The 27701-nt window shown below is 37.8% G+C and overlaps 1 protein-coding gene across 3 annotated transcripts in view; it reads left to right on the plus strand.

The window, feature by feature from the left end:
- The window catches only part of DDX46 (DEAD-box helicase 46), a 62200-nt gene extending 34779 nt beyond the window's left edge, over positions 1-27421 (plus strand). The window contains exons 16-24 of one of the 3 annotated variants that reach the window (XR_013827625.1): positions 8921-9114; positions 10733-10870; positions 11184-11333; positions 14176-14352; positions 16513-16731; positions 17106-17250; positions 24261-24334; positions 25499-25707; positions 26981-27421. Coding sequence is in view for 2 of the 3 variants with exons in the window: in XM_079916985.1 (XP_079773111.1) it covers positions 8921-9114; positions 10733-10870; positions 11184-11333; positions 14176-14352; positions 16513-16731; positions 17106-17250; positions 24261-24334; positions 25499-25546 (1145 nt within the window). In the remaining variant the exon portion in view is untranslated. Of the gene's footprint in view, positions 1-8920; positions 9115-10732; positions 10871-11183; positions 11334-14175; positions 14353-16495; positions 16732-17105; positions 17251-24260; positions 24335-25498; positions 26541-26980 lie in introns of those variants that run through there. The other 2 variants (XM_079916985.1, XM_079916986.1) reach the window with 2 other exon arrangements.
- The last annotated feature ends 280 nt before the right edge of the window (positions 27422-27701 follow it).

Consider the following 27701-nt stretch of genomic DNA (forward strand, 5'->3'; position numbering starts at 1 on the left):
TGGAGCCCCTGCTGTAATCAAAGGGAGCCTTTGGAGTTTCTGAAACAGAGGAGGGGCATGGTCTCTGATGACTTTCCCAAATCCGCAAACTAAAAGCAGACTGAGACATCAAAGAACTGCAATTGCCTTAGAGAGCTTTCCACGTGCCAGGAAATGCCTCAGTGCTTTAGTATAACTCATCTAATCCCCAAAGCAACCCTACGCTGTACGTACCATTATTGTCTTTTAACATATTTTTATTTTAAGATGGAACTGAGGCATAGTGAGGTTAAGAAACTTTGCCAGGATGACACAGAAAATGGTGGAGCCAGAACTGGAACCCAGCCTGGGTGGGTCCACACTCCATGAGCTTAACTGCTACTGGAAGGGAGATAAGGGGGCTCCCTTGGTCAAGCCCCTCACCAATCACTGCTGTCATGAGAATCCCAGGTACTGTGTGAGGAGGCAGCAGGAAATCACTAATCACCGGGGTACCTCTCACTCGGTTGTCTAGGCAAGGTCGGCTTATCTGCAGTCTCCAGAGGCCAACTCAGCTGGTCACGCAGGCGCAGATCGATAGGCTTGGTTTCTATGCACTTAAAATTTTTGATTTATGTTCTATTCTTTCCATTGTACCATGCTACCTAGAGGTTTTTATTATGATTCACATTAGAGCTTTAATTAATTTCTGTGTAATATCGCCATTGTTATATATATGTGGGACTTAGAACACTAAACATATGGAACAGAGACAGTTTGAATTAAACTCACTAACCAAGTGTTCTGGCAATATGGCTTTGTGACAAACCACCCCCAAATTTAGTGGCAACAGTCTTTTTTTTTTTCTTTTTTAATGAATCTGCAATTTGTGTAGTTCTTAGCACATAACTAGTCTCTCTTTCATGCTCTGTCTACTCGGATGGCTCAGTTGGGGTTGGGGATCCATTTCCAATTTGCCTTACTTAGGCAGCTGACAAGTTGGTATTGGCTCTTGACTGAGAGCTCAGTCAGGCTGTTGGCCAGGAGTCCTGACTCTTTCCCTTGTGAGCCTCTCTGTGAGGCTGCTTGGCCAGAAGGCAAGAACCAGAAGCTGCCAAGACAGTTAAGGAGGATACTGGGAAGTGGTAGAAATTTTATTTCCACCATATTCTATAGGTCAGAATAGTCACTAGACTGGCCCACGTTCAAGGGAATGGAGTCATAGACTCCACTGCCTTATGGGAAAATGTCATTCGATATGCAGAAGAGTATGTGGGATAGGACATGCTTTTGCTGCCGTCTTTGGAAAATACAATCTACCACATAAGGCTTCATGTGGAATGCAATTAAAAGGGCTTTGAGGATATGTATTTGGTTAACTTTTAATATTTGAAAATGACTCGTTGTGTTTTCCTTTTCTTTATTTATTTTTAAAGTTGTGAGTTACATGGTTTGAAAAATAAATATATTTATTTATTTTTGGCTGTGTTGGGTCTTCGTTGCTGAGTGCAGGCTTTCTCCAGTTGCGGCGAGTGGGGGCTATGTACGCTTCGTTGTGGTGCACGGGCTTCTCATTGCAGTGGCTTCTCTTGTTGCGAAGCACGGGCTCTACGTGCCCGGGCTTCAGTAGTTGTGGCACGTGGACTCAGCAGTTGTGGCTCGCGGGCTCTAGAGCGCAGGCTCAGTAGTTGTGGTGCATGGGCTTAGTTGCTCCGCAGCATGAAATTATGTAGGGCTTTTTTTTTTTTTTTTTTTTGCGGTACGCGGGCCTCTCACTGTTGTGGCCTCTCCCGTTGCGGAGCACAGGCTCTGGACGCGCAGGCTCAGCAGCCATGGCTCACAGGCCTAGCTTCTCCGTGGCATGTGGAATCTTCCCCGACCGGGGCATGAACCCGTGTCCCCTGCATCGGCAGGCGGACTCTCAACCACTGCGCCACCAGGGAAGCCCTATGTAGGGCTTTTGAAGAATTTTTTTTTTTAAAGGTATAACCATGAAATTCCTAATGTGCACATGTAATTAATGTGCATTTCATGCATAATACATAGTATAATGGCATTAGTTGTGAGAAGTGTGGGTGTTAGTATGTCTGAAATGCATACAATTGTGTGCCCCTTTAGAAGAAAGAAGAATACAAACTACAAAACATTTAGTCCATTCTTCCTGCTAGGATTATTGCAACTGCAAGATGCTGCTGACTCTGGTTTGTGACCAAATGACAGAAAATCCTGGACTTGTTCATTTGTAAGATGGAGATTGTGGTATTTCTGTTCTTCTAAGATTGATCTCCATAAAGGGGCAGTCAGGCTGATTTGCAGAACCTATCGCTTAATTGAATAATAGCTGTTTATTCCTGCTTACTCTTCGGAATAGTGAGAAGGAAGCTCAGAGACACTCTGAGTGCTGCCACTTCTTCAGAGCCATCTGTAGTTCTCTAGTCTTCAGGTCTAGTGAAGGGATAAAGGGAGGCAGGAGGTTGGAGAGTGGATGATGTGTTCTGCCCACTCCTGGTTTTCTTAACCTGAGACAATTTTCTCAGTTCAACAATCAGAGCATTCCATGGTTGCTTGACTTTTTTTGTTAGAGCACAAAGGCCGGGTAATTGTAGTTTATGAACAAAATATGTGGAGAGCATATTGTTCTTAATACTCTATTTTTTATTTATCACATACCTGCATTCCTCTAAACTTTCCTCTAAACTGGGTTAAAAAATGAAAGAAGAAATCTGAAAATACTGTCATTAAACCATGGCTATAATTTCTATTCTGTCAGTCATCCATTTCTTCATTTTTGCACTAATAATGAATAATTTTAAAATTCCTTAAAGATGCAACCTGCATTTAATATAGTAAATATTGCTGAAATTAGGAAAGTAGCACAATGGTTTCTACTTTCAGGTGTTTATGATATATGAAAACAGAGACATTTTAAAATAGGGCAAAATGCTTCAATGAGACTTTTGACATGTACTATTTTTTTTTTTTAAATAATGTTACTCTCTTGACTAATTTTATTTATTTATTTTGCGGTACGCGGGCCTCTCACTGTTGTGGCCTCTCCCGTTGCGGAGCACAGGCTTCGGACGCTCAGGCCCAGCGGCCATGGCTCACGGGCCCAGCCGCTCCGCGGCATGTGGGATCTTCCTGGACCGGGGCACGAACCCGTGTCCCCTGCATCAGCAGGCGGACTCTCAACCCCTGTGCCACCAGGGAAGCCCTGATGTGTACTATTAATATCAGTTACTTTTCCTTTTGGTTCTCTGCAAGTAACAGAAAATATGAACTCAGCTGCCATAAATCATGAGGAATATTTATTATTTTATAAAACATGAAATCCCATGGCAGAATGATTCCAGGGGACTTCCCTGGCGGTCCAGTGGTTAAAACTCTGCGCTTCCACTGCAGGGGGCCTGGGTTCTATCCCTGGTTGGGGAACTAAGAGGCCACATGCTGCAAGGTGTGGCCAAAGAAGAAAAAAACAGAAAATGATTCCAGAATTGCTTCACTCTGCAGTAGCTCAGTGTTACCATATTGTAGTTTCTATACTGCCATCTTGAGCATAATAACTTAGTTATTAAGCTAAGCTTTCTTTATGGCAGCAAAAAGCCTTCTGCAGGCTCAGTCATCACTTCCAGATTTGACAGCTTCCAGAGGAGGAAGACTATTTTCCATATATCTATGGCTTTTTTTCCCCCTCATTTTTACTACCAAAATTTCAAACACAGAAAATGTGAGAAAACTATATCATTAACACCCTTGAATATCTAATACTAGATTCTACAATTAGCATTTTGTTATATTTATGTCACATCTTTAGCCATCTGTCCTTTTACCCACTCCTCAATTTTTCTTAGTTTTTTTAAAAAATAAATTTCTTTTTATTTATTTATAATTTTTGGCTGTGTTGGGTCTTCATTGCTGTGTGTGGGCTTTCTCTAGTTGCAGCGAGCGGGGGCTACTCTTTGTTGTGGTGCACGGGCTTCTCATTGCGGTGGCTTCTCTTGTTGTGGAGCACAGGCTCTTGGTGCGCAGCCTTCAGTAATTGTGGCTTGCAGGCTCTAGAGCGCAGGCTCAGTAGTTGTGGTGCACGGGCTTAGTTGCTCCGTGGCATGTGGGATCTTCCCAGACCAGGGCTGGAAACCGTGTCCCCTGCATTGGCAGGGGGATTCTTAACCACTGCGCCACCAGGGAAGCCCTTTCTTAGTTTTTTGATACATTTCAGAATACGTTGCAGCATCAGCACATTTCACTTCAGTGTGCACATGATTAACACTAGTTCAAAATTTTTTTAAATAAAACATCTGTAAGTAAACTATAGTGAAATGTACAGATCCTGAGTGTGCCATTTGACGAGTTTTGACAAATGTAAGTTGTGAAACCCAAACCTCTGTTAAGATATAACCTCAGAAATTTCCCTCAGTCCCTGCCACCACTTTTTACATTTTTTTCCCAACTTTACCTGTTTTAGAATTCCAGATAAATGGAACCATACATTATGGACGGTTTTGTGTCAGGTATCTTTGACTCTGCATATATTTTTGAATTTTCATCCATGTTGGATATAACAGCTCTTCCCTTTTATTGCTGAGTAATACTCCAGTGTATAAGTATATCATAGTTTTTTTAGTCATTTCTGTTGGTCACCTGGGCTACTTCCAGCTTTTTGGCTGTTTTAACCATCCCAAAGGATTCACCATAATCAGGATACAGAATAGTTCCCTCACCCCCCAAGACTCCCTTGTCCTATCCCTATGCAGAGTAACTCTAAGGTTCTCTTTCCTCTTGTACATAGCCCCTGGAAACCACTGATGTGCTCTTATAAGAATGTTTATAAATGCAGTCATACATTATACAGCTTTTTGCAGTTGGCTTTTTTTTCACTCAGCATGATGGCTTTGAGATTCATTCAAGTTGTTGCATTGTTCATTTCTTTTTATTATCTAATAGTATGTTTTGTGTGGATGTACTACTGTTTGTGTATTTATCTGTTGAAGGACATTTGGGTTGTTTCCAGTTTTAGACAATTATGAATAGAGCTGCTATTAAATATGTAAGTCCAGATTTTTGTGTGAACATTTCATTTCTCAAGGGTAGATAACCAGGAATGGGATAGCTGGGTCATATGGTAAGTTGATTTAGATATGATTTTCTTTGTATTCTCCTTCGGGTTTACCACCTTCTAGAATCTGTAAATTTATGTCTTGCATCTAATTTGGGAAATTCTTGACTGTTATTTCTTTTTTAAAAATAATTAATTAATTAATTTGGTTGCACTGGGTCTTAGTTGCGGGAGGCAGGCTCCTTAGTTGTTGCATGCAAACTGTTAGTTGCGGCATGCATGTGAGATCTAGTTCCCTTACCAGGGATTGAACCTGGGCCCCCTGCACTGGGAGTGTGGAGTCTTATCCACTCTGCCACCAGGGAAGTCCTTTGACTGTTATTTCTTGATTGATTGATTGATTGATTGTTTTACTGGCCTATTCTCTCCTCTCTTTTTGGGACTCCAATTGTGTGTATGTTCAGCCTTTTGATTCTGTCTCACGTATCACTGATGCTATGTTCAGTCTTTGTTCTACAATCTTTTTTCTTTCTAAGACTGAATAATTTCTTTGACTCTGTCTTAAGTTCACTGTGTGTTTTTGGCCATCTCTTATCTGCTAATAATAAGCCCATTCAGTGAATTTTTTAATTCAATTTTTTTTTTAGTTCTAGAATTTCCTGTGGGCTCTCTTTTATATTTTACTGATTCTCTAATTCAGTTTCCTAGCCATTCATTATAAGCATTTAAAAGTTTTTTTCCTTGATCACAATTACAATAGTTGCTTTAAAATCTTTGACTGTTAATTATAATGTCTTGGTCATCTGAAGTCAGTTTCTATTATCTTTTCTTTTGATTTTGTTTTATAGTTTTCTGTTTCTTTGTATGTCTAGTAATTTTGGTTTGTATACTGGCCTTTGTGAATGATACCTTGTAGAGTCTGAATTCTCTTATGTTTTATTTAAGGTTTTTTTTTTTTTTTTTAAATAGTGTATTAACTTGGCTGAATCCATATTTGAAACTGTCTTTCTTGTTGGGCAACCTCTGAAATATCTAATAATTTCTTTCAGCCAGAGCTGGGCTACTTGGATTCTGCCCCATGTATGGTTTAGGTGTCAGATATTTGGGCAGTGTTTTTTTTGTTTTTAATTTTATTCCTTCCTCCCTCCCTCCCTTCCTCGTTTCTGCACCCGGGCTTTCTCTAGTTGCAGTGAGCGGGGGCTTTGTTGCGGTGTGGTGGCTTCTTTCGTTGCGGAGCATGGGCTCTAGACGCGTGAGCTTCAGTACTTGCGGCATGTGGGCTCAGTAGTTGTGGTGCATGGGCCCTAGGGTTCATGGGCTTCAGTAGTTGTGGTGCATGGGCTTAGTTGCTCCACGGCATGTGGGATCTTCCCGGACCCAGGCTCGAACCCATGTCCCCTACATTGGCAGGCAGATTCTTAACCACTGTGCCACCAGGGAAGTCCTTGGACAGTGTTTTTATGCACTGTTGGATGTGCCTGCTCTGTTGTTCTTTCTGGGATTTATCCCCTTTTCTGGTCCTGAGTTTATCCTGAATGCTTTCTTCTTGTTTCTTCTTGTCAGTAAGACTGTTTCTATTCACGTTTTGACTTCCCTACCTGGGCTGCTCAGGGCCTGCTCCCAAACAGAAAGTTTAAAATAAAGAAGTAAAATCCTGTAAACTCAACCAGTGTCATTGCATTCTTCCAGGTGTCAACTCCCTTCCAGTTTCTGCCTTCTTTTAGTCACTCTCTGGTGCCTTCAGGTAGTTAGTTCTTTATATTTTGTCCAGAATTCATAGTTGTTACCCACAGGAGGGTTAGTCTATAAGATTTTCCCCTACCTTGATGTAAATGTGTATTTTTTTATATATATAAGGAAATTTTACCCCATAATCCCCTGTCTGTACTTCTTTTATATTTTTGGTCAGAATTGCTTCACATGTTTATGCCTAATTCATTCAAAGACAAGGGAATGACAAATAGTTCTTAATGTATTATCCTTGCACCCCTGAGGTTTCTGAGATTTTCAGGGGTTTCATGAAGTCAAAAATATTTCCATAATAACCCCACCAAGTTATTTGCCTTTTTCACTTTCATTCTTTCATCAGTGTATACGTAGTATAGCTTTCTAGAGGTTGCACAGCGTGTTAAATTGCAACAGATTGAATGCAGAAGATATGAGACTCCAACTATCTTCTATTAAGCCAGACATCAAAGAGATTTGCGAAAATGTGAAGCGCCTTATTTTTATTGTTTTGGAAAAGTTACTTTTCACAAAAATATATTTTTTTAGCATGTAATTGTTTTATTATTTTTAAATAAGTTAATAAATATTTAAAATTTTCCTCAGTTCTAGTTTCTAATACATTAAATATTGATAGAGATGACCTAGATAAACTAAAGCTCTCTGGGTCTGGTTCTTATTAATTTTAAGAGTGCACAGACAACCTGAGCACAGAAAGTTTGAGAAGGGCTAGTTTACACTAATCATTACTCACCTCCTAAGACTGAGAATTAGGCTCATCTCTGGTTTAATATATGTGACCATGTGTTGGGTGGATAACAAAATTGAGGTTATGTTAAAAAGGAAGAGGGTTAATGGTTGCTGCCATTAACTACTAACTCTACTGCACGTATGTGTCAGGATACCTCAGTCTACACTAAAAGTTGTGGTATTTTAAAATTATAAACGTAATGTATATTGTTACTGATTCCACTAATTTTTCTTATGAGGTTTTTGGGTACAATGTTGGATCCTAGTTTCTTTGAGATAAGATCCAAATATTTTCCATAATTCAGTCTTTGAAGAGTACATTTAAAACTTTAGGTAATATAAGTTAATATTGATAAATATTTAGATGCTAAATGTTCTGTATATGTTAAACACAGGTTTTATATGGAATGTTAGAATATCTCTTGCTGCAAAAATGAATTTCAAGGTTTGAGAATTTATCCCATTCCCTTCACTGATTACTAGAGATTCCCAGGTACCCCATCATAAAGTATATTTGTGGCCTGGACATTTTGTAAAAGAACATTTTGGTATTTTATGCTCTGCTTTGTCACTCATCCTGAGGCTCTTTGAGTAACAAATTTTAAAGAGAGATCCAGTTGGGTACTTTTTAAGCAGTGCACCATAAACTTTAGTGTGCATATGTAATCACCTGTGGATCTTGTTAAAATGCAGAATCTGACTCAGTAGTTTGGGGGTAGGATCTGAGATTCTCCATTTCTAACAAGCTCACATGTGATGCTGCTCCTGGTCCCTGGGACAAAACTGTGAGGAGCAAGGCTCTAAATAACCTATGAGAGAATTAGAAAGATCTGAATCCTGTCAATATAGGCTGAATGTACCTGCCTTTTTCCCATTTGCCCCCATAAGAGATATTGGTTAGTGATTCTGAGGTTGGGCTTCTGGAGTGATAAGCCTTATATGTAAGAAAGGGGGCAAAACAGGGCAGATTTGGAATTCGTAAATAGCAATAACTTTTCATCTTGCCATTAAATTTCCGTAGTCTTTTTTTTTTTAATTTTTTATTGAAATGTAGTTGATTTACAGTGTTGAGTTTCAGGTGCACAGCAAAATGATTCAGTTATACATTATATCTATTCTCTTTTAGATTCTTTTCAATTATAGGTTATTATAAGATGTTGAGTATAGTTTCCTATGCTATACTGTAGATCCTTGTTGATTATCTATTTTATATATAGTAGTGTGTATATTTTAATCCCAAACTCCTAATTTATCACTCCTCACCAACCCCCCGCCAAGTCTTTTACTTTCTATATGGTAGTTGTTGGACATGTGGTCAATATAAGTTGGATTTGTTCTTTACCCCATGTTTAACTTCTTTGTCTGAATGTCAGAGAAAATGGAAAATTTAACTTGAATATGTGGTTTTACAACTCTTTAATTTACTTGCAGGCATTGATCAATATGACAGAGATAGCATCATAAATGATTTTAAGAATGGGACCTGCAAACTTCTTGTTGCTACGTCTGTTGCTGCCCGAGGCCTAGATGTGAAACATCTGATTCTTGTAGTAAATTATAGCTGCCCCAACCATTATGAGGATTATGTGCACAGAGCAGGACGGACTGGAAGAGCAGGCAACAAAGTAAAAATAATTGCTTTTAAAGTTGATTTCTATTATGTTAAAATACAAGTGTTTCTTTATGATTATAAAGAGATAATAGGAGTTATGGGGACATTCTGAAAATCCTTCATCATCAGAGTATGGGGAATAGTTGATGTTCATCATTTATATACATATATATGTCTTAAGTGCTGTTCTCTGTAGGCAGATAGTGTTAACCATTTGTGTCCCCAAAAGGTATTTTTCCCCACCTAAAAATTTCTGTATATACATACATGCATATAGTTCAAGATCTTTCATTGCTTTTTTTAAAATAAGGGATCATGAAATACACTCAGCCCACACCTATCACCCCTGTTCTCACCCCCCTATACACATGAATATTATTTGCTTTTTAACTTATTTGTATTCTGTTAAGTATATAGTTCTAACTCTTTCTTTTTGAAGGCAGCACTGATGGAAGTACTGATGGTGATATATTTGATATTAGAACCATGGACATTTCTACATACTGAAGCAATAATAATATTAATAGGTTATATTTATGGAGTATTTATTAAATGCCCCCCACTGTTCTGAGTGCTTTACATATATCATCTCATTTTATTCTCACAAATTCCCTTTGAGGTAGATCATATTACCCCTTTTAACAGATGAGAAAAGTTGAGGCACACTGACATTGTTACTTGACAAATTTACATAGCTAGTAAGTAGTGATGGCATTTATTCTTTTAACCTGAGTTATTCTGTGGATTTGGGAAACTTTTTGTGTAAAGGGCCAGGTAGTTAAAATTGTAGCCTTTTTGGGCCACACGCAGTCTCTGTCACATCGTGTGTGTGTGTGTGTGTGTGTGTGTACGTGTGTACACAACCCTAAAAAATGTAATACCACTTTTAGTTCATGGGTCGTATAAAAGTAGGCCATGGGTCAAATCTGGTAACTAGGTACTCCTGAAATAAAATATTAAATCATGTTTTAAAATTTATAACAGTTCACTGGTAGGGTAGAGCGTTTTGTGAAGATGGCAATCTAATTGTAGTTTGCTATTCCTCTACTTACAACTCCAGTCTTTCTCTTGCCTGAACCAAAAAGCTGCTGGGGACACCTGCATCCTTAGGCTTTAGAGAATCCCAGGGAAGTGATGTAGCTGACTTCATTTTTGTATATGTTAAAAACATATCAGATATACATGTGTGTATGCTTTTATATCTTTTAATTGGTCTTTAAAAAATATGGGAAGCTGTATTCTAGGACGTTAATACAGGTTAGCTGGGGTAGAGAGGTGCAGTAGGTAGTGGAGGAAGGGAATGCAAGCAAAAAGGGAGAAATAAGATATATTAAAGTTAATACTTATGACAGTGGAGTTGTACATTTATGTAAAAATCACATGTATTTCCCTTTATGCATAAAGAGATTAGAAATTTTCTGGTTTTGCTTATTTTTAAATATTAAACTTAGGTATTTCACTTTGAACGATTAAAGAATTTGGTAGGACTCTTTTGTGGTCTTTGAAATTCTTTAGTAATGGAGTCATCTTAAAGAGGGTATATTAGGTGACTCAGATTTTATCTTATTTGTGATCTAAGGAGGATTCATCTTGTTAGTGTTTAATAGTATCACTTTTTCATCATTCACTAGGGCTTCGCCTATACTTTCATCACAGAAGATCAGGCTCGGTATGCTGGTGACATAATTAAAGCCCTTGAATTGTCAGGGACTGCAGTGCCACCTGATCTAGAGAAACTTTGGAGTGATTTCAAAGATCAACAGAAAGCTGTGAGTTTTTTAAGTCTCATTTTTATGCAAGTCATTGTGTTCTAGATCTTGAATATTTAATACCTGTAAATCTTGATAGGATTATTTTCACTTATCTCTTTAGTGAGGAAGGGAAAGGAGTGAAAACAAAATGCTCCCTTTTGCTTCAACTTAGTATTTTTTGTAGTCTACATAGAGTTCCTTTTTCTCACATGCAAATGAAATGTTTTTGTTACATTGTCATACACCGCCTTGAAAAATATTTAATTGCCATAAATTCCTGAATATTAAAGTTTTTTATTATGAAATTAACTTTCTTGTTTTTCCTTGAAAGGAAGGGAAAATAATTAAAAAGAGTAGTGGGTTCTCTGGTAAGGGATTCAAGTTTGATGAAACAGAACAAGCTTTGGCAAATGAGAGAAAGAAGTTACAAAAAGCTGCTCTTGGTCTTCAAGATTCGGATGATGAGGATGCTGCAGTTGATGTAAGTATTGTTGTTCTAAGCCTTATTCTTACCAGTTGAAACAATTATTCCTTTGGTACTGGAGGTTTTTACCATAGGCTTGTTTAGTTAGCAAGTTACTGGAAACTTTTCGTTGTGTACCCTTCTCCATTTTTTTCTATGTATACAGATGTATTCACATATGCCTGTATTTCTGTATTTTCATAAAAATGAGATCATACTGCTTTATAATCTTTACAATAGTCCTATGTTGAAGTCTTCCCTTTTAGTAAATTCACTCTTATGCTATTCTTTGGTTACATATTTCATTATATGGATGTTCCACTGTTTAATGAATCAAATCCCTATTTTTGAATATATGGAAACAAACATGTTTGTTTCCATATATTTTTTATTTGGAATATACTTTACTGTACTTCATCGCTCATTCTTGAACATTAAACCTTGCACATTCGTCGCATTAAGTCTTGAGGATGAATGTATAAATGGAATTGCTAGGCCAAAGGGTATATCTAATTTGGTCTTAAAACGTTGTCAGATTGTTCTCCTGCAGGGTGAGTACCAGTTTGCACTCACAATAGTGTTATATAAGAGTGCCTGGCTCCCTGTATCTTTAACATCATTGGTACTGATATTGTTTTTTAATCTTTTACAATTTAATTGTTATACAACATCCTTAGTAATAGTAATAGTCAACATTTATTGAGTTCTACTAAGTTCCATGTCCTGTGCAAAGTGCTTTACAGGGATTATTTCATTTACTTCCTCACAATAGCTAGATGAGTGGATACTCAGAGTATTCCCATTTTATAATTGAGGAGACAGGCTTAGAAAGAAATAACCTTTTCAGATTTGCATAGCTGTTAAGGGGAGGAGCTGGGATCTATACCCATCCTGTTCTTACTTCAAAGCCCATGTTCTTAGCTTACGGAATTATTTGTAACCCAGTGAAAAGGGACCCTGAGGACTCAGCAAGTTAAGGGTTTCCCAGAGTATTCTTTGGAGCCCTAATCCCAGGATCTTGAGCTTTAGATGTTTTCATTATAAAATAATTTTGGAAAATCTGCCTAGTATATACCACTATTAGTGGTATCCTATCAAAGGATGTGAAAAGTCATTAATAAGATAATCTTATTTAACTTTATTTGACACAGAAATCTTCCAACATATTTGATATTTGATCATAGAACTTTTTTTTTGTTGTTTTTGAAACATACCCTGTTAAACCTTAGCTCAGAACACAATTTAGGAAATCAGGAATTCAGTCTGATCTTGTCATTTCAGGAAATGACCACACTGGCTGTTAAGCACAGCCAGGACCAGACCAAGGTCTCCTATTAACTCTAGGCCATTTCTTACTAGCATACCATACTGGCTTAAAATTCAATTAAGTCAATATTTTAGTTATTTGTTACCATGTAACAAATCAATCCAAAACTTAGTAGGTTAAAACAGTAAACATTTATTATCTCATGATTCCTGAGGGTTAGGAAATCAGGAGCAGTTTAGCCAAGTAGTTCTTACTTAGGGTCTCATGAGGTTGCAGTCAAGCTGTTGTCCCAGGTTGCAGTTATCTGAAGGCTTCACTGATGCAGGACCATCTTCTTCCAAGATGGCTCAGTCACTTTAATGTTGGTAGGATGCCTCTGTTCTTCACTCTGCATTTGTGTCCTTACAGCATGGCAGCTGGCTCCCCCAGAATGCGTGATCCAAGAGAGAGCAAAGAGGAAGCCTTAGTACCTTTTATGACTAGTCTCTGAAGTTACATACTGGCTTTTCCACTTTTTTTTTGTCTGTTAGAATCAAATCACTAAGTCCAGCCCACATTTAAGGAGAGGCTCCACCTCTTGGAGGGAAGAGTATTAAAGAATATGTGGCATTGTTTTTAAAACCACCTCAGTTTTTTTATGTTACTTAAACATTTTTTAAAAATCTCATAATGAAATATGTTGATTTTTTCCTTCTTGTTAAAATACTATATAAGTTTTGTAAAAAAAATAGAGCAATACTAAAGTGAATAAAGTTAAAAGTAAAGTTACCCCTGTCACCTAGCTCCATATACCTTCCCCATTCCTGATTTATGCATTTGTTTTGGATTTTAACGCCATGTATGCTGTTTAATTTAAAAGGGTTATTTAAATGTTAGTTTAAAAGTAGTTGGTAACTCAAACCCCTTATTAGATAACAAATATTTTAAAAAGAAGATAAGTTGTCTGTTTCCATTTCAGTAAAAGGTCTTTCTAAATTAACCTAAGTAATTTTAAACCCTGAAAAAAGCTTGCTCTTCATTTGAGATTTAAAATATTAGCCTAATTTTCAGCATTGCTCTTGCTTTGATGGGGAAACCAACCTTCATTTCTTTCCTTCCTTGAAGGAAAAAAACAATAAAGGCTTTTTTTCCTGATTCTCTTACCCAGTTTTTTAGATAAATCCAATTGCATTTTTGAAGTTGGGAAGAATTTTAGGAACCCTGTTGCAGCATTTGCCCTGGGAACCACTGACTGTATTTTTAGATGTCCACTGGTCTTGAGTTATTGCCCTTCGTCCAGCCTCTTTCATTGCAGTGTACGTAATTTGGCCTTAAGGCCTTGGCCCTGGAGCAAGCAGCTGCATCAAATTGTCTGCTCTGTCTTGACAGCACATGTTCTTCATTTACTGAATTGGGATGTATCTGTACCACTCAGGAGTCTGCTGAAGTGGTTCTTGCAGCCTTGTATCTCTGTTTCTTTCTTTCCTTCCTTCCTCCCTCCCTCCCTCCCTCTCTCCCCTCTCCTCCCTTTCCTTTCCCCTTCTCCTCCTCTTCTCCCTCTATAAATTGGTATTTTTAATTAGATTTTTACTAATCCTTTTTCTTCTTGTTTAGATTGATGAGCAAATTGAAAGCATGTTTAATTCAAAGAAGAGAGTGAAGGATATGGCTGCTCCTGGAACATCTAGTGTTCCTGCTCCAACTGCAGGAAATGCTGAGAAGTTAGAAATTGCAAAGAGATTGGCTCTTAGAATCAATGCTCAGAAGAATTTGGGGATTGAGTCTCAGGTATTAAGTAATTTGTTCCAAGTCTTAGTACTTTTTGTAAGTTCTTTGATTTAAATGCTTTTCAGGAATTATGGCAGCACAAGTGAACAAGAAGTTATTTTAGACACTGAGGTAGTAAGCATTTAACATTATCCTCAATACAGAATTCTTTAATTATTATATTTGGGTGATTTCTCTAGTGTGGTTAACTGCGGTCTTAATGCCTAGTCTGGAAGGCCTAACTGTTAAGCATGTTAACCATGGATAATTTTATAAAGTAGTATTCTGATTGATCTTAACAAAATCCTAAAGAAATAACTCTCTTTTCTTTCTTTTCTGTTTATATTAGGTGGGTTATTGGGCACACAAACAATACCTTGGAAGTATGAATATCCAGTTACATAACTGAAACTAACATGGGTTTAGACAGTGGGAAAATGTGTTAAATATTTCACTTGCCTTGTTTCTCTTGGGAGTTTTTTGGTTAACTTAATTTTTTTTTGAAGTATAGTTGATTTATAGTGTTGTGATAGTTTTTGCTGTACAGCAAAGTGATTCAGTTGTACATATATATATATATTCTTACTCTTTTCCATTATGGTTTATTACAGGATATTGAATATAGTTCCCTCTGCTATACAATAGGACCTTCTTTACCCATTCTCTATATAATAGTTTGCATCCGCTAATCCCAAACTCCCAATCCATCCCTCCCCCAGCCCCCTCCCCCTTGGCAACCACAAACAAGTCTGTTCTCTATGTCTGAGTCTGTTTCTGTTTTGTAGATAGGTTCATTTGTGTCATATTTTAGATTCCACATATAAGTAATATCATATGGTATTTGTCTTTCTCTTCCTGACTTACTTTGCTTAGTATGATAATCTCTAGGTTCATCATGTTGCTGCAAATGGCATTATTTCATTCTTTTTTATGGCTGAGTAGTATTCCATTGTGTGTATGTATATATGTACGTGTGTGTGTGTGTGTGTTTGTATACACATACCACATCTTCTTTATCCATTCATGGACATTTAGGTTGTTTCCATGTCTTGGCTATTGTAAATAGCGCTGCTATGAACATAAGGGTGCATGTATCTTTTTGAATTATAGTTTTGTCCAGATATATGCCTGGGAGTGGGATTGCTGGATCATATGGCAACTCTACTTTTAGTTTTTTGATGAACCTCCATACTGTTCTCCATAGTTGCTGCACCAGTTTACATTCCCACCAACGGTGTAGGAGGGTTCCCTTTTCTTCACACCCTCTCCAGCATTTTGGTTAACTTAATTTTTAACTAAGGTTAAATTTTCATAGCATTCCTAAAGAACAATTTGTTAATTTTGACAGTATTTTTAAGATTTTGAGAGTTTGGGGACCTACAGGGCCCTGTGTCCAGTAGCCTGTATAGGTTCAGGTCTCTAGTGTCCAAGTGGGATGACCAAGCTAGAGGCCAGTGGGCTGACCCAGTGAGGCAGCCACAATCAAGGCTCAGAGCCTTGGGTCTCTGCATCTGTTTTATTTAGCCAGTGAGTTACTATAAAGTGTTTACTGTACTCAAGCCTGTGCCTCTTCTGACAACAGGGACACAGCACCTCACCTAATATTCTCTTAGATTATTGCTACTAATAACTCTTTATTGTGAAAGCAAATGGCTCTAACTTTTTGCTGTTGTTAGAAGAGCTTGTGGTGTGAGTCGTGTATTACCCACAGAAGAATTATCTCTGCATTAGGCACATAGTAAAATTAAGTTCAAATTTAAAAAAATGTGTTGAGTAAAGTCATTTACTGTAATTTATAGAATGTTGGGTTGGTCCATGGGGGAAGGAAGAGCTCAGTGGTGGTAGTGGGCAAAGATTCTGATTCAGAGGAAAACTCCTAGTAGCCACAAAGTATGTAAATGATTTTAGAAATATACTATATTTGATATCAAGAGTTACCTAATTATGTATGATTCAGTAGAATTTTTAATGTAGAATTGAATATTATTGTTTTCTCATTAAGTAAGGGAGATATATTAAACTGTCTGTTATAAATATATGCTGTTAAATTGCACTTACGGGTAGCACTTTACATTAGAAAGATGCTTTTAGTTAGTGGCTTTCCAGAGAATACTTTGTGGTGGGATCTTTGGTCTTGTCTCTGCCCTCATTTGAGATTTGACTGTAGGTCTTCTTTAACTGCAGGATGTGATGCAGCAGGCCACCAATGCAATTCTTAGAGGTGGCACCATCCTGGCTCCCACTGTCTCTGCAAAAACCATTGCAGAGCAACTTGCTGAAAAGATCAATGCCAAGCTTAATTATGTGCCTTTGGAGAAACAAGAAGAGGAGAGACAGGATGGTGGACAGAATGAATCTTTTAAGAGATATGAAGAAGAATTAGAGATCAATGACTTCCCACAGGCAAGTAACAGATTTAAACTTTTTTTTTTTAATTATAGAGTAGAAACTCCTTTTTTAGGAGCGAAAATGCCTTGTTTAAAACCCATGAACATTTAAATGGCTGCTTTACTTTTTATCTAGATGGGGAGACAACACTAGAAATTCCATATTTATGATTATGTTCTAGTTACATTAGAATCTAAATGAATTTATGATGCAGGTATTAATTATAATCTTAATATTGACCATAATATGATTTAGTTAACCTATTCTTTGTCAGTACATCAGGTTTCTTTATTCTGTTGTAAAGTGATTTTTTCCCCCCACTCTTTTTTATTTTATTTTTTTAACATCTTTATTGGAGTATAATTGTCCCCCCACTCTTTATTTCATAGACTGCTAGGTGGAAAGTTACCTCTAAGGAAGCTCTGCAGAGAATCAGTGAATATTCTGAAGCTGCAATTACAATCAGAGGAACATACTTCCCACCTGGCAAAGAACCCAAGGAAGGAGAGCGGAAAATTTACTTGGCAATTGAAAGTATGTACTGTTCGTTCTGTTTCAATCTTGAGTTAGATCACTGTTGATATAGATGTAATAGACACAGAAAGAATATGAGGTCAGTTCTAGAGAGGACTGAAAATGAGGAACACCTATAAGAAAAAAAATAGTTTCATCTATCATTGTGGTCTTTATTTAGAAGTTTAGTACATATATAGAGGTAAATGATCTGTGTTTGGGACTCTTTCAGTTTTGACAATTTGGTCAAATTGAAAATCACTCTATAAGAAAACATGTATTTTCAGGACTGGTCTGTTTATTCTTCCAGTAAGTAGAACGTTCAGGCCAAAGTTTAGGTTAGAAAGTAAATCAACTATATATAATAGTCCACTTAATGCTTGTTTATCCAAGCAAATATTGCCTGTGATTTTATGCCTAAAAGTTCACACATACCTTTTTAAAAAATAGGATAGGACAATTAATACCATAACTCACAGGGTATATTTATTTCTTTATTTTTGGCTGAGTTGGGTCTTCATTGCTGTGCGCGGGCTTTCTCTAGTTGTGGCCAACGGGGGCTACTCTTTGTTGCGGTGTGCAGGCTTCTCATTGCGGTGGCATCTCTGATTGTGGAGCATGGGCTCTAGGCGGATGGGCTTCAGTAGTTGCAGCACGCGGGTTGTAGAGCACAGGCTCAGTAGTTATGGCGCACAGGCTTAGTTGCTCCGCAACATGTGGAATCTTCCCGGACCAGGGCTGGAACCCATGTCCCCTGCATTGGCAGGCAGATTCTTAACCACTGCGCCACCAAGGAAGTCCCTTAAAGGGTATAAGTAATGCGTTATCTAAGAGTGATCAGGTGTGTTTTTTAACCTTATTTTATACATTCATGAATGAATTCAAAAGACAGTTTCCAGTTTGATTTTCTTCCTACTTCGTTATGTACTGCATGGTAGATAACTTGTCTCCCTTCATTTATATTTAATTTGAACATTTTTATAATAGATTTTTAAGCATAGACCAGCCACAGATCCATTTCATCTACTTAATGAACTAAGTATTTTTTGAACACTGGTGTTGCAGCTGTGAAGAGGTTTTACTCCATGTCATGTAAATCCAGAGTCTGCATATCTATCTACTGCTTAAATGGCTTAGCTGGCTGCAAAGGAGCTCTCCCACACCTTGTATAATCTTAAACAGCAGTCTAGTCCTTTGAGTTATACACATCACTTCTAACAAGGAAGCCTTACTTGATCTCATTTCACCACTCTGTAGCTCTTTACTTGCTTTGTTTTTCTTCACAGTACTCATTACATAGAAATTATAGTATATTTTTACTTGTTTCTGTCTCCCCTACTAGAGCTCTGTGAATGCAGTGACTTTATCATCTGCTGTATTCCCAGTGTCTGACACATGGTAGGCACTTGATAAATTTTCTGAATAATACATCTGATCATGCTCTAGAGCCACTTCTCTTCTGCACACAAAATATTATTTGACAGGCATATCCATGTGATCTCTCTAAAGCCGCACCGTCCAATAAAAACTCTGATGGCTGTGGAGCACTTGAAATACAGCCAGTGTGACCAAGAAATTTTAAATTTAATTTAATTTTTATTAACTTAAATCTAAATAGCCACATAGCTGATGGCTACTGAATTGGCTAGCTCAGCTCTAAAGTTTGTTGCTGGAAAGATCAATGGAAGTATAAACTTAAAGTATATTGTAAATAAGGTTTATCACTAGTTAGTATTTTCTTGTTATATTTTGGCATTCCTTTGGTTTTTGTGAGGACTTTATAACTGTATGTAAGTTCCTTACTGAAATAAATATAAACTAAAAATGATTTAAATATATATGAGGACTTTTTTTTTTTTTTTTTTTTTTTTTTTTTGCGGTATGCGGGCCTCTCACTGTTGTGGCCTCTGCTGTTGCGGAGCACAGGCTCCGGACGCGCAGGCTCAGCGGCCATGGCTCACGGGCCCAGCCGCTCCGTGGCATGTGGGATCTTCCTGGACCAGGGCACAAACCCGTGTCCCCTGCATTGACAGGTGGACTCTCAACCACTGCGCCACCAGGGAAGCCCGAGGACTTATTTTTAGGGTTTGATTCTTTCCTGGCCAAAACAAAGAATTTCACAGATGTGAAAATAAATTAGTACTGTGCCTATTTACTTTACTTTTAACTGGTGACCTCAAATTGTTTTTATGTGACTTCTTAACATAAAGACTACAAGAAGAGAAATGCACGTGCAGTGTGCATCCCATTTACCCTAAGTAGAAGTTGTTTCCTGGTCAAAATGCTTGATAGGATCAGAGTAAGTTAAAAAACAGAAAAGTTTTGTTACCAGGATTGAGCTGGGGTTTTGTTTTTTTCTCCTTTAATAAGGGTTTGCCTGGTTGATGTAAGGTTTTTATTAGTTTCTGAGTTCTGATAAAATTGATTTTAATAGTTTTTGCAAGTTTATTCACTGCTTTTGTGGAGGGACAGGCTTTTGAAGTTCCCTCCTGTGCCATTTTCACTGATGTCACTCTCACTTTCGGACTTTTTAAAATGAAGAATTGTGGCAAAGGTAAAACTCAGATATAGCCTTTATGTTTTCCATATTATTGAAATTCTACCTTTACAGTACAGTAAGATTCATACATATGTTAAATGGTATGCAAAGAATGTGGGTCCAGAACTAGGCAAGTTGTATTTTTTTGTTTGTGATTGTGACTTTGAGAAACTGGATCATATCTATTTCAAGTCAGGTTTTTAAATGGCACCCTTTTATGTATCCTGAAAGACTTTCACTCTGCCAATGACTCAGTGTGTTTCTGAATCATGTGACACCGTTCCTTATTGTGAGGCAAAATGCGGGTTGCTGGCACCTCAGCGTTCAAGGAGAGAAAATTACACTGAAATCTTTCTGCACTTGGAACTGGACAGCTCTCTCTTCCTACTGTGTTCATTAGGCCATACAGGATGTCATTCAGTAGAATCTGATGATAAAACCTTTTGTAAACATGGAGTCATCCTTGTATATTCAGCTTGAATGTCATAGGTGTCATTTAAGCAAAACCAGTATTGTATTTTTTTTTTTTGCAATAACATAACTGTAGTTTATTCTGAATATCTCTAAGATTTCAAAACCAGTATTTTAAATGACTGCCTTTTAAAGAGGTAAATCAGAGATGATTGTTTGCTTTGAAAAAGGATCCCATATATAATTTATTAATTTAAAGGTAATTATACTTATTTAGTGTAGTGTAATTAATGTATGCCAGGTTTAATTTGTATATAACTTTATCACAACATATCTCCTGTACTACCAAGTGAAGTGAAATGAGAAGCCCACAGCTTCTGCTGACTTTTCCATCCACCTAAAATGGTTCTGGGTGCTTCTTTCCACTGTCAACTTGTACTTAGGAAGTAACATCTAATTTTTATAATCTAAGCAAGGTTTCTCTCCCCCAGTAAAAAGATAACCTTGTCAGAAATGAATCTTGAGAAGTCTGGCAACATAAATATGCTAAATAAGAGCTGGAGATTGGTAATTAAAATGACCTAAAGCTTTGAGAATTTTCATAGATGATTAGATTTAAAGGATCTTTTAGTTTTTGAAACTCCAACCAAATCAACTGAACACTAATAGGATGAAAACAGGTGTTGGAAGGAGCCTAGTGTCATCTGTTTCTAGTTCTGTAATTGGAGGGACCCCACTGCCTGGCTCCTTAGAGGCTCTGTGTGGCTCAGCAGCTCCCGGCAGTGGGAAGGAGAACAGGAAGGACGTACGTGCCTAGCCAGCCTGTATAATTTATAGCCTGTTTTGTGACCCTCTGTTTTTACTAGTGGAGAATCCCTTAAAAGCAGCCAGAGTTGTTTTGGGACCAATGAAAGGAAATGCCACTTTTTCATGACAGCTTATAAACATATGTAACCTATTACCTAAAGAAGCTGTGTCAGTCAAAAATTTAAACTGGTCCAAATGGTCAGGCTCTAACTAAAGCAGGAAAATTGCTCTTCACTTGGAGCTGGGTGGGAGTATCATTTTCCTTCTTTTTAAAACAGCAGAGAATGTCAACAGGCTACACATCAACTCATGCCAAGTAGCATATTTTCCTCCTGAATTTCATTTTTTAAATAATTTTCATTCTGGCTTGGCTCTTGATTATACCCTTGGCTCCACGTTCATCTACCTTTCTTCCCTTCCAGCACCCACAGCTTTAAAATGTTTGTGGTCAGTGGCTGGTCGAGGTGTAGGGCTTAGACATGTTGCTCTGACTTCACAGCCATACTCATGGCTCTTTCCTTCCTGTTGTTAAACTGTTTCTTTTTCTTCCTCCTCCTTCTCCTCCTCTTCTTTCTCCACTTCCTCCTCCTCCCCTCCCCCCTCCCATTTCTTTTCTTCCTCTTCTCCCTCCCACTCCTCCCTTCCTCCTTTCCTCTCCTCTCCTCTCTGTGGGTTCGAAAAAGCATATCTAATAAGGGGGGAAATTTTCCCATTTCTTGTGAATTGTTTTCCTTATTTGATTTTCTTATATAAAATGATAAGAACAGGACTTCCCCGGTGGTTCAGTGGTTAAGACTTCGAGCTTCTACTGCAGGGGACATGGCTTCGATCTCTGGTCGGGGAAGTTTCACGTGCCATGTGGGGCAACCAAAAAAAAAAAAAAATTTTTTTTTAAATGATAAAAACATAGTTCTCTACAACCCCAGTTCTTCTTTTATTCTTTGACATTTCACTCCTAGTCCTTAATCTCTAGTCTGCTTCTTTGGTCCAGCTCTATTCCTTTTATAGGTGTGCACCGTGTTACCTCTCTAGACGTACCTACTTCCTGGCATTGTCCCCTGGCTTCAAATCCCTCCACACTTAGCCTTGATAGCTCTCTAATCTCCGTCTCTCCTCTACTTCTGCTCCTTGTTTCCATTGGCCTTACTGAAATTTCCAACTTGGTGTCCCCTGAGCACCTCAGCCACAACGATCTCAGAATCGAATTTCATCCACTATCACTGCTAATAGTAGCACCTGTTCTTCTTCTTGGATTCAGTATCTCCTTTATTACCTGTTATTTTCTTTACTTGCTGCTCAACTCTTATCATCTTTGTTCCTCTTCTTCACTGTTCACATCTAGTCAGAAAAAACATCTTGTCCATTCTACCTTAAAAATGTGCTTTCAGGGGCTTCCCTGGTGGCGCAGTGGTTGAGAGTCCGCCTGCCGATGCAGGGGACACGGGTTCATGCCCCGGTCCGGGAAGATCCCACATGCCGCAGAGCGGCTGGGCCCGTGAGCCATGGTCGCTGAGCCTGCGCGTCCGGAGCCTGTGCTCCGCAGTGGGAGAGGCCACAACAGTGAGAGGCCCGCGTACCGCAAAAAAAAAAAAAAAAGTGCTTTCAGGGACTTCCCTGGTGGTCCAGTGGTTAAGACTCCACACTTCCGCTGCTGGGGGCAGGGGTTCAGTTCCTTCTCAGGGAACTAAGATTCCGCATGCCGCACACGTGGCCAAAAAAAAAAAATGTGCTTTCATGATGGTATGAACATAATCCTGTGAGAGCCCTGAGGGAAAAAACACTTAACCCCACCTGGAAAAGTTAGGAAAGATTCTTGGAAGAAGTGATATTTAAAAGTTGCTCTGGGGACTTCCCTGGTGGCGCAGTGGTTAAGAATCTGCCTGCCAGTGCAGGGGACATGGGTTTGAGACCTGGTCTGGGATGATCCCACATGCTGTGGAGCAACTAAGCCCGTGTGCCACAACTACCGAGCCTGCGCTCTAGAGCCCGCGAGCCACAACTCCTGAGCCCGTGTGCCACAACTACTGAAGCCCGCGCACCTAGAGCCTGTGCTCTGCAACAAGAGAAGCCACCACAATGAGAAGCCTGCACACCGCAACGAAGAGTAAGTAGCCCCCGCTTGCCACAACTAGAGAAAGCCTGTGCACAGCAATGAAGACCCAATGCAGCGAAAAATAAATAAATAAAATTTTATTAAAATAATAGGGCTTCCTTGGTGGCGCAGTGGTTGGGAGTCTGCCTGCTGATGCGGGGGGCGCGGGTTCGTGCCCCGGTCCGGGAAGATCCCACATGCCGCGGAGTGGCTGGGCCCGTGAGCCATGGCTGCTGAGCCTGCGCGTCTGGAGCCTGTGCTCCGCAACGGGAGAGGCCACAGCAGTGAGAGGCCCGCGTACCGCCAAAAAAAAAAAAAAAGATGCATCATTAAACATATTTTGGAAAAAAAATTAATAATAATTAAAGTTGCTCTGGTAGACTACTTACTACCTACTCATCTTGCTGCAATATCTTTACAAGTTTGTTTTTCTAGTAGCCCAAAAGATCATAAAGAGATGAATGAGTACTTTGTATAATGAATCTCTTATAGTATAGCATACATGGTGGGTGCTTAATGTTTCTTGAATTTATAACTATACAAATGTCTTCAGCCTACCTCATCTACTTGGCTATCTTGCTGTGTTCTTTCACACACTTTTTAAATATTTCAACCATGCTGTACTTCTCTTACTTTTCAGTAGTTAAGCATGACTTTCTTAATCTGTACCATTACACACATGATTCCCTTTGTAAAATACTTTTCATGTCATCTCTCCTCCTTCAACTTGGCTAGTCCTCCATTCATCTTTAAGACTTTGCTCAGGTGACACTTTTCCAAAACATTTGCTGACTTTAAAGAGCATAATAAACATCCAATAAATATTTGCTAAATAAATGAACCTAGGAAGTTATATTTTCCTTTTACTTTTTCTTCTTCTCTTCTGGACAAATTGCGAATTATCTTTACTTTGCATACCAACATACCAAGAACTTGTAACACTAGTACCTCACTAACCTTAACACTCTTAACACTAACGTCACTGGCTACATTTGAAACTCTAAAAGTAATCATAATAATAAGCAGCCATGATACAATGTAGATGATGTTCCACCAGGTATTGAAAGACTATCTTGGCAAGTAGTACAATGTTGCTGAAAGTCACGTACTGATCTCTATGCAGTGGATAAACATCCAGCATAAATCTAATAATACAAATAATGTTCTCCACTCACTCACCAGGTGCCAATGAACTGGCTGTGCAGAAAGCAAAGGCAGAAATCACCAGGCTTATAAAAGAAGAACTGATCCGGCTGGTGAGTGAAAACCTCAAGGACTTATTTATTTGTTTTAGTAAATGTTTTATTGAACTATAATATAAATAAGAGAAGTAGACAAATGATATACATATAGTTTGATGAATTTTCACAAAATAAGCACACTGATGCGATCACGACCCAGTTGAAGAAATATAGAACATCACCAGTATCCCAGAAGCCCTGCTCATGCCCCTCCTTGTCACTATTCATTGCCCCCAAATGTAACATTATTCTGACTTTCAACATTGCAGATTAGTTTCGCCTAATTTTGAACTCCATATAAGTGGAATCAAATGCTGTGTACTCTTTTATATCTGATTTCTTTCACTCAACATTACTTTGAGGAAATCAGTAGTATTAAATAGTACAGTATTTAAGCATGTGAATATACCACAGTTAATTTATGTTTTAGACTTCGAGGTCATTTTAGTTTTTGGTTTTTATGAATAATGCTTCTATGAACATTCACGTTAATATATTATTTTCTTGAGTATATACCTTGGACTAGAATTGCTAGTTATAGGGTATGTGTAGTTTAGCAGAGTAGTTACACCAGTTTATATTACCTTCAGCAGTGTATGAAAATTCCAGTTTCTCTACATTTTTGCCAGTGTTTTTAAACTTAGGTGTTTTGAGTGTTTTTAAACTTCGATGAGGACTTAATTTGATTTTGGATAAAGCGGCCTTTTATAGACCACCTTTCCAAAGGAAGCAGACACATCCCTGTAAACTCTCCCTACAATGTGTACAGTGGGATGAGGACCCTTTGAAAGGAAACATTATCCTTTCTCTAAGAATGTGTTTTTGAGGGCTTTTCTAAAATTTCCCTTACAGAACATTCTTTCGGGTGGATAAAAAATTTAAAGAATAGAAGGTACACAAAACGAGGGAAGAATAAAAACAACGTTTAAATCAAGTGACTTTCACCAAGGAGTGATAGAAAAAGAATGCCACCACCATTAAGCTGGTTCAGAACCGTTGTTAAGGAACAGTCGAGTGAACACAGGGAGATGATTGTTGAATAGTTCTTTCTTCCTCAGTATTAATATTTTTTATTTTAAATATCTGATAGTTTTATAAGTTTGTAAAGGAAATTACTTAACATATTTCTTTTTTTTTTCTCCCTTTTACTGATCATATGCCTTTTATTTTCTCTTGTAGCAAAATTCTTACCAACCAACAAATAAAGGAAGATACAAAGTCTTATAAAACATCTGGAAAAAACTTTTTACCTGTGCTGGTCTGTGATACATGTGGCAGTTGTTGTCTGCAGTTTACAGTGTATTTTAAGTTAAGATTTTTAAAATTCTTTCTTGCTGATTTTTTTTTTAAATACAAGAAACCAGTATTTGCTAATGAATTTTCTTTCAGTAAGTATCCCCAGAATTATCAAACTATATTTAAAGTTTTCATTAAAGTGCCCTTTAATGTAAATCTGGATAATATTCCAGAAGCGTAAGAAAATTAAAATATTTGGACTTTCCATTGAAGGAAATAAAGTATATAAGTCGCTAAGGGGCTATTCACCTTATCTTCTTGCAATGAAATTGTGATAATCTCCTCAGAAAAGGTAAAATTCTCTAATTTTGTGACCACCTTGAGCTTAAATCTTACTTGACTCAGTGGAACAATATGAACTATATTTAAGAATATTATAATAGAATTTTTACAAAATGCATTCACAGTTTTTGTTTCAATTTTTATTATCATGTATGGGCCATAGTTGTACTGGTTTTTGGTTTTGTAAAATTAAAAATTTGTAGTATAAGAATTTTTTGCATTCCTTTACACTGCTAAGAGTTTTAGTATTTACTACTTTTAGGTTCCCCTAACAACCTCTGGCTCTGTGCCTAGCTACTAACTCTTTTCTAATCTTCCTTAAAAGAAAGTGATTTGTAGCCTGTAAATATTAATATGATTGTTTTTTTCCCCTGAAAGTGTTCGTTTATGTATCTGTACATACAAACACCATACTAATCTGATTTTTCTTCAGAATTATTGAATAGGTTGTGAATTTTCTTTCTTAAAAAAAAGTATAATGGCACTCACATTTTAAACTTAGACTTTAAGCATTTCTCAGTGAAATTCATTTCACAAAGAATCATAAATTATATTTTTGAGCCTTCAGATATATTTCCTGAATATTCTAATTTAAATTGCTATAATTGGATCACCTAATTTTTTTCAAGACTCCTGGTGTATTAGAACTTCATATTGTTGTCACTTCTTGAAAAAATAAAATTTTCAGGAATTAAATAGATGTATTTCTTAAATTAAAAGATATAGAAGTTCCCTTGAGTATTCTTGACTTAGAGTTTTTAAAAAAGAAAAAAACCAAAGAATATTATAGCTGTTAAATTATTTTATAGTATGTTAGGTGGTTAAAGTGACAAGGAGTATCAATCATGATTTCTTCAATATAAAGTTATCCTTAATGAAAATCTAAGGTATAACTTGGAAATATTCTTGGATCCCTTGCATATCCTCTTTTTTTCTTGGAGGAAGAAAACAGACACAACACAGCAACAGAACCAAATATACCATTTACTATAAGATTTCAGGCATCTTGGGCTCCTCCCCCCTCCCCCATTTTATTTATATCCTTATTTTTGTTATCTAGTGATAGTTTGTTTCTTTTGATAGAATATGTTGCAGTCCCACGTTGATGGCAATTGGTGCTCCCTTCAGCCTGCTCCGTGGTCACTTGGAGATTCAGAGTTTTACATCATTTTAGCATTATTACCTTTATGTTTGTATATCTAGTTGTAATAAGCCACTGATAGTACTTTGTTAAAATGAAGCACATTTCTCTGTTATTACATTTTTTTTGTTTTGTTGTTGTACGTGGGCCTCTCGCTGTTGTGGCCTCTCCCGTTGCGGAGCACAGGCTCCGGACGCGCAGGCTCAGCGGCCATGGCCCACGGGCCTAGCTGCTCTGCGGCATGTGGGATCTTCCCGGACCGGGGCACGAACCCGTGTCCCCTGCATCGGCAGGTGGACTCTCAACCACTGCGCCACCAGGGAAGCCCCTGTTATTACATTTTTTTAGTGTCACAGTCTTTGATTTTTAAGATTTGAATGACGTACCAGTTAATTTGTTTTTTTAATGCAATATCAATATTTGCTCATGTTTTCTAAATTCCTTATAAAATAAAGTTAATTTAGTCTGAGTTTTCCTAAAATTATCTTTGCTGAAATGTTTTCTGCTGTTTATCTAATTTTGTTTACATTGCTAGGCATGTGAGAGAGGTATTATACTCTCTGTATCTTTTTAAAAAAATTCTAGCAACACAAACTATATAGTTCTATCCAAAAATATCTTCCTGAAGAAGGCTCTTAGTCTTTAATGGTGTTTGTATTTGGC

Source organism: Stenella coeruleoalba (assembly GCF_951394435.1).
Source record: "Stenella coeruleoalba genome assembly, chromosome: 3".
NCBI lineage: Eukaryota > Metazoa > Chordata > Mammalia > Artiodactyla > Delphinidae > Stenella > Stenella coeruleoalba.